The following is a 7,918-nucleotide window of genomic DNA, read 5'->3' on the forward strand; positions in this document are numbered from 1 at the left end:
AGTCGGATTCCAAAACCTCATTGCCATTGCTTGTTGCTTCCACATTTTGGCCAATCAGAAAGCAGGGATTCATCACAAATAATAGGAATTAAAAGTAATTTATTGGCAGCAGAATCGGTCAATTTCAACGTTTTAACACGTTTATACTTTTCTCGTCCTTGTACCTGTCTTTTAGTGTCTGCAAATTGACCTTGAGTGCTTAGAAAAGCCCGTTAAATAAAAGGTGTTATTGTTATTGTTGTTAACGACTACATATTCTTCTTCTCTCCGGGGTTTTTTCGCCTCTTCTCGTCGCCTTCGCTGTCCCACAATGCATTGCGTTCAGGATCCGACCATGGACCAAAGCGGTGAGCTAAACGCCCAGCGGGGCGGACGTTAGCAAACTTATTTATATTATTATTATTATTATTATTATGGATAGTTGTTGTTGTTGTACTAGTTCTTATATTAACGACATATCACCCTCTCTGTAGACAGGTTTGCTACGACATCGCGTACATCCCATAGCAACGTTAACGTTAAGCTAACATGGCTAACGAGGCTAGCGTTAGCTAAAGCTAGCTAGCGACGGAGTAGCTAGCTAGCTAGCTTTAGCTAACGCTAGCTAGCGATGGAGTAGCTAGCACTGGAACGCTTGTGTTCCCCAAAAGTTGACGTTACGTATTAAATGAATCTGTGAGATCACGTACGACGTGCCAGCCGTGTACACACACCGTTATGAGCGTACTTTGAAAGGCAAAAATGTAGTTTTTCTACACGTTAGTAGGCGTAGTTAGCCGCTAGCTAGGCTAGCTGCGGTTGACCCGGGGCTGCGAATGCTACATACATCACCAACGTTAGCATCATGCTAACTAGCCTGAGAGCTGACACAACGCTGATTGACTTAAGAGTGTTTATGCTCTATTTTTTGAGGGAATCCTCTCAGCTTTCGATATGTGGCTCTAAAGCCAGACTGCTAAGGTCTCGGTAAATGACTAGCACAACATTCACGTGGCGTACTTTGACCTGGTGAAGTTAAAATACGTCATCAGATGTTGCTAACTTTGGGTGGTGAAGATGTGCTCCCAAATGTGTACCCTCAGGTAACTATTTAATCAAAAGGGTGTGATTCTGACTCGGTGCTGGCATGGCCTCTGAGTCCACGTTGAATAGTTGTGTGGGGGTATTTAAAGTCATTGCACTAAAGGACTCAAAAGTAGTGTTTTTTATAGTTAATGTGGAGAAAGTCAGATAATTAATACAGAGAAAGTCAGAGAAAGTCAGATAATTAATGCAGAGAAAGTCAGATAATTAATGCAGAGAAAGTCAGATAATTAATACAGAGAGTCAGATAATTAATGCAGAGAAAGTCAGATAATTAATACAGAGAAAGTCAGATAATTAATGCAGAGAAAGTCAGAGAAAGTCAGATAATTAATACAGAGAAAGTCAGATAATTAATGCAGAGAAAGTCAGAGAAAGTCAGATAATTAATACAGAGAAAGTCAGATAATTAATACAGAGAAAGTCAGATAATTAATGCAGAGGAAGTCAGATAATTAATGCAGAGAAAGTCAGATAATTAATGCAGAGAAAGTCAGATAATTAATGCAGAGAAAGTCAGAGAAAGTCAGATAATTAATGCAGAGAAAGTCAGATAATTAATGCAGAGAAAGTCAGATAATTAATGCAGAGAAAGTCAGATAATTAATGCAGAGAGTCAGATAATTAATGCAGAGAAAGTCAGAGAAAGTCAGATAATTAATGCAGAGAAAGTCAGAGAAAGTCAGATAATTAATGCAGAGAAAGTCAGAGAAAGTCAGATAATTAATACAGAGAAAGTCAGATAATTAATACAGAGAAAGTCAGATAATTAATGCAGAGAAAGTCAGATAATTAATGCAGAGAAAGTCAGATAATTAATACAGAGAAAGTCAGATAATTAATACAGAGAAAGTCAGATAATTAATGCAGAGAAAGTCAGATAATTAATGCAGAGAAAGTCAGATAATTAATACAGAGAAAGTCAGATAATTAATACAGAGAAAGTCAGATAATTAATACAGAGAAAGTCAGATAATTAATGCAGAGAAAGTCAGAGAAAGTCAGATAATTAATGCAGAGAAAGTCAGAGAAAGTCAGATAATTAATACAGAGAAAGTCAGATAATTAATACAGAGAAAGTCAGATAATTAATGCAGAGAAAGTCAGATAATTAATGCAGAGAAAGTCAGATAATTAATGCAGAGAAAGTCAGATAATTAATACAGAGGAAGTCAGATAATTAATACAGAGAAAGTCACTCCTATTTAGTTTTTAACTGTCTATTCATGTGTTTTATTGGTTTTTAATGCTTATAATTTTTAACTGTTTGTACTTGTGTTTTATCTGTTTAACTGATTTTGTGTAAAGCACTTTGAATTGCCCCGTTGCTGAAATGCCTTGCCTTGTGTGTTACCTCCCCCCCCCCCCCTCCCGACCCCCCAGCAGACAATGATCTCCAAGGAAGTGATGGTTCTGGGATTTTGGGGGGCCCAGATGTCCGCAGACGGATCCCCATCAAGCTCATATCCAAGCAGCCCGTAAGGAGCAAACCTCCGCCCCGCACCCAGAGACCCGGCGGCAGGCCGTGCAAAAGCGAGGCCGGAGTAGACGGTAGGCACATTCTGCAGGTAGCCGAGGACGTCTCGTTAGTGTCTCGTTAGTGTCTTTCAATCAGTGTCAGGGTCAGAAGTTTGACTTCTGCCAAATGTCCTCATGACGTGGAACGTCTCATTTGTGGTTCTGCATTGAATCGACGCAACAGGTTTTTTAGCTACTTGCTTGGGAGAGTCTCACTCCCTCCTACTTATGTCCTGGTACGCCTTCTCCATGAACTCGAGGAGATGCTCACTTGCTCTCCCACTTGCTCTACCACACACTAGTTACCAGCTCTGCCGTTCCCCCGAGAGATGCACACCAGCTCACAAGTCCAAATCCCAGTTTTTGTCGCCGCCGTTCTTCACTCAAAGGCCACGCGGAGGACTCTGCTCTTGTAGCGCACTTGAAAACAAAACGTTCATCTGTCATTTTCAACGTAAATAAGAAGGGATAAAAAAACTCAGCTATCCATGAATCAAAATCACAGAAATGTGATGAAGTAATACTTGACGATGAGGGAATTCAATTCCCAGGATTTTGGTAAAAGGAGCCTCAAATAAGAGAGGCTTAAAGTAGCTCAGTGTTCGCTTTTTCCTGCAACCGTAGACTGTAATAACAAAGGACACAAAGGATCATACACACATACAACAGTCTCCTCAATTGTTCCATCAAATGCAGTGTTACTGGAGCATTCCTATTTGTTGGTGCTGAAGTATCTTCTTCGTTGTTTTCCTGCGTTAGATGATTGATATTTGGGCCCTGTGTGTTCCAGACACCTTCGGCTTCAAGCAGGAGGAGAGGTTCGACTGTGGAGCTAAAGCTGGGGACGTGTTTGCAACTCAGAGGAGGTTCCCCCAGGCACTGTTCTGGGACTATAAGGTACATCACCCGTGGGGGGGGGGGGGGGGGGCGTAGACCAGGGACGGGCAACATCTGGGTTAAAGAGGGCCACAAAAATGTTCTCCTCGCTACCTGAGGACCAGATTGGGACTGTACACTTCCTCCAGTAGGACGCTGTAACCCTTATCAAGAGCTCCTACATGTCTTTTAAGCAGTATTACACCGTTAAAATGGCATAAAACCCCCAAAAAACGTGAGTTACATTTATTCATTTATTTAAAATGTAACTAAGTACATCTACTCCAGCTCTGTACTTCAGTCCAAATCTGAGGTGCTTGTACTTTTACTCGAGTCTTTTCTTTTCACGCCACCACTTTCTACTTCTACATTTGGCCTTCCGTAGAGCCTATAGGCCTTTTTGTCCCCTCTGGCCTTCCATACAAGAGGGGTGCCTTTATCTCCCATATATGGGCATGCACTTCCTGAAAAGTAGACAGGACAGACAGAGAGAGAGAGAGACGGAGGAGCGAGCCAGCGGCAGAAATGAGCCAAAACGCGATGAATTATGGACATAAAGTGGACCAATCTTGGATATAACAGTATGGATTTAAAGCCCAAAGAGGCTGAAGTTCCAGCCTGGATAGAAAACCCCCTGTAGAGGCTAGAAAGACCCGGAAAAGACCTCCGTAAAGCCAAAAACGTCAGGATTCAAACGCAACCGAAAGTGAGTAAATCGCTTGTATGGTTGCTTGACTGTTTTTAATGGTAATTACCTGTGCTGTTTTTCCTCTTTTCCAACAGTTAAATCTGATTGGAGAACGAGATGAAGTACCGATCCACTTCTGTGATAAATGTGGTCTCCCTATCCAGCTCTACGGACGCATGGTACGTATTTTGGAGACCGGACTCGTGTGTGTGTGTTTGCAGCCAATCGGAAACATGTGGACATGTCTGATAGTTGTCCTCTGGCTCCTCAGATCCCCTGCAAACACGTCTTCTGCTACGACTGTGCTCTGCTCCACGAGAAGAAGGGAGAGAAGATGTGCCCCGGGTGAGCATTTTGAGACATTGTGAGACATTTTGAGACAATGTGAGACATTGTGAGACATTGTCAGACATTGTCAAACAGTTTGAGACATTTTCAGACATTGTGAGACAATGAGACATTGTCAGACATTGTCAGACATTGTGAGACATTGTGAGACATTGTGAGACATTGTCAGACATTTTCAGACATTGTGAGACATTGTGAGACATTGTGAGACATTTTCAGACATTGTGAGACATTGTGAGACAGTGTGAGACATTGTGAGACATTTTCAGACATTGTGAGACATTTTCAGACATTGTGAGACATTTTCAGACATTGTGAGACATTTTCAGACATTGTGAGACATTTTCAGAAATTGTGAGACAGTGTGAGACATTGTGAGACATTTTCACACATTTTCAGACATTGTGAGACATTGTGAGACATTTTGAGACATTTTGAGACATTTTCGGACATTTTCAGACATTTTCAGACATTTTCAGACAGTGTGAGACATTGTGAGACATTGTGAGACATTTTCACACATTGTGAGACATTTTCACACATTTTCACACATTGTGAGACATTTTGAGGCATTTTCAGACATTGTGAGACATTTTCAGACATTGTGAGAAAGTGTGAGACATTTTCACACATTTTCACACATTGTGAGACATTCTCAGACATTTTGAGACAAAGTGAGACATTGTGAGACAATGTGAGACATTGTGAGACAATGTGAGACATTTTCAGACATTGTGAGACATTTTCAGACATTGTGAGACATTTTCACACATTGTGAGACATTTTCAGACATTTTCAGACAGTGTGAGACATTGTGAGACATTTTCACACATTGTGAGACATTGTGAGACATTTTCAGACATTGTGAGACATTTTCAGACATTTTCAGACAGTGTGAGACAATGTGAGACAATGTGAGACAATGTGAGACATTTTCAGACATTGTGAGACATTTTCAGACATTGTGAGACATTTTCAGACATTTTCAGACATTGTGAGACATTGTGAGACATTTTCAGACATTGTGAGACATTGTGAGACATTTTCACACATTGTGAGACATTGTGAGACATTGTGAGACATTTTCACTGTTCTGATGTGACGTGGTGACCATTGCGAGACCTTACAGTGTGAACATCCTGGATTATAGATGTGGGGAATCAGGTGTAACGATATTTCCTGACCCTGAGTATTTTACTAAAGGGGTCTGTGGTCTTTTGATGTGTCTTACTACCCCCTTACGTCTGTCCCCGTGTCCAGCCTCACGATGTACAACTGCACAGACCTGGTGCAGCGCATCGAGCAGAGCCAGCGGGGGCGCTCTACATGTGCAGCGTTGTGCCGGGATGCAAGCGCACCTACCTGTCCCAGCGGGACCTGCAGGCCCACGTCAACCACCGCCACATGAGGGCCGCCAAGTCCTCCGCCGGCCGACCGGAGCCCGTGCACCTGCCCCCCCCCGCGTCCGAGGTCCCGGACCGCTTCCGCGTGCCTCCGCCTCACCTGCCCAAGAACCACGTGCACCTCCCGAACCCGCTCCAGCACGGCGGTCACGACCCCTACGGCCAGCCGCCCCCGCCGACACCCCACGAAGCCCCGCCCCCGAGCGCTCTCGGTCCCGAGACGTTCCGCATCGCCACGGTAACAACCCGTAAGCACAGCAACCTCATCACCGTGCCCATCCAAGACGACTCCTCGTCTCGAGACCCCCTCCCTGGTGGGCTGGGCCCCGCTCAGCCACCCCACCACCACCCCGGGGACTACCCTGGGCAGCCGCCTGTAGTGTCCCACTCTCACCACATGATGGCCCCCCCGCAGCAGCACTTCGGCCCGCCGCCCCCCCCACCGCCCCCTATCAACCACCCCATGCAGCATCCCCCCCAGGCCTCTGGTACACCACATATGGTGTACAACCAGGCCCCTCCGCCCCCCATGTCCTCGGCTCCACCACCCATCACCCCGCCACCGGGGCACATCATGGGCCAGATGCCCCCCTACATGAACCACCCGCCCCCGGGGCCTCCGCCACAGCACAGTGGCCCCCCTGTCAACGCCCCCCCACCTCACCATTACAACCCCAACTCCATGCAGCAGTTCCCCGAAGACCAGGGTACCCTCAGTCCCCCGTTCAGCCAGCCGGGAGGGCTCAGTCCCGGGATGTGGCCCGCTCCGAGAGGGCCCCCGCCTCCGCGAATGCAGGGCCCTCCCCCCCAGGGCCAGATGCCCGGACCACACCACCCAGATCAGGGCCGCTACCGGCCTTACTACCAGTAAACTGAGTGTGTCCTTCTGTTCCGTGCCACCGGTCTGGATAATGGGATCGGAGACCCTCAGGGGTACCGGGTGCAGGACTTGGATACGACATTAGCCCCCAAGAAAATGTGCATGTGCTGCACATTTTAGTTAAGTGTCCTGAACTTCCCGCTGAAAATACAATAGACTTGGAGAAGCGCAGCAATGTCCCTTTTTCTTTTTTATAGTGTATGGTAAATATTTCTGTATAAATGTCAGCTGATTCCACGCACATGTACTGAACATTGAAAGATACTAACTACTTCCCAATAAATTTGTAACAGCAGATGTGCTTCTCATCTTTGTGTGTTGGCCTTGGATGTCATTCAGAACAATTATTCCAACATTGAATTCATTTTTAAGCCATTTCGTTCCCTCATTAAAAGGCGTTTTATGAAAGGAGACCCCTTGGAAATGGACACTTTTTTTAAGACGTTCTGTCGGTCCCTTGGATGTGTCTGGTTCTTTCAAAGCTCATGTCCCCCGAGGTTGAAGTCCTCCTTCTCACGTGTCTGCCACTTTGCTTTTCACTCGGTTTCAATAGGCGCACTCCAGCTGTGAGGGACGGGATCTGAAACAAAAATCCAGAAAATCCCTTTGTATGACTTTTAAACAATTTGTGTTTGACACACCAGAAAAGCAGAATTTAATATTTGGTTCAGCAACCTTTTGTTTGCAATTCCAGAGATCACATGTGTCCTGTGGTTCTGGACCAGGTCTGCTCCTCCATACAGACCTTCTCCTCTGATCCTTCAGGTTTTGGGGCTGTCGCTGAGCGATACGGACTTTCAGCTCCCTCCAAAAGGGGTTTTATCGGGTTCAGGTCTGGAGACTGGCTAGGCCGCTCCAGGACCCACTCCTTAGTGTCCCTGGATTTGGGTTTCGGGTCGTTGTCACGCTAATAAACCCAGCCACCCCCGCATCTTCAATGCTCTTACTGAGGGAAGGAGGTTGTGGGCCAAGATCTTGCGATACATGGCCCCGTCCGTCCTCCCCTCATTGCGGTGCAGTCGTCTCGTCCCCCTTTGCAGAACCCCCCCCCCCCCCCCCCCCCCCCCCAAAGAAAGAGGCTAATGCTTCTCGGTTTAGATGGTGTTCTTGGGGTTGCCCCCA

At 45.8% G+C, this 7,918-nt stretch overlaps 1 protein-coding gene across 1 annotated transcript; it reads left to right on the forward strand.

The window, feature by feature from the left end:
• Positions 1-311: 311 nt before the first annotated feature.
• Positions 312-7,091, forward strand: LOC116677630 (E3 ubiquitin-protein ligase Hakai-like). Its single transcript, XM_032507987.1, is given in 7 exon segments — positions 312-347; positions 2,467-2,634; positions 3,392-3,498; positions 4,261-4,344; positions 4,437-4,510; positions 5,774-5,829; positions 5,832-7,091. Coding segments are annotated over 7 exon segments (1,458 nt in total). The 5' UTR covers positions 312-334; the 3' UTR covers positions 6,788-7,091.
• The last annotated feature ends 827 nt before the right edge of the window (positions 7,092-7,918 follow it).

This window comes from Etheostoma spectabile, unplaced genomic scaffold (assembly GCF_008692095.1).
Source record: "Etheostoma spectabile isolate EspeVRDwgs_2016 unplaced genomic scaffold, UIUC_Espe_1.0 scaffold00005448, whole genome shotgun sequence".
NCBI lineage: Eukaryota > Metazoa > Chordata > Actinopteri > Perciformes > Percidae > Etheostoma > Etheostoma spectabile.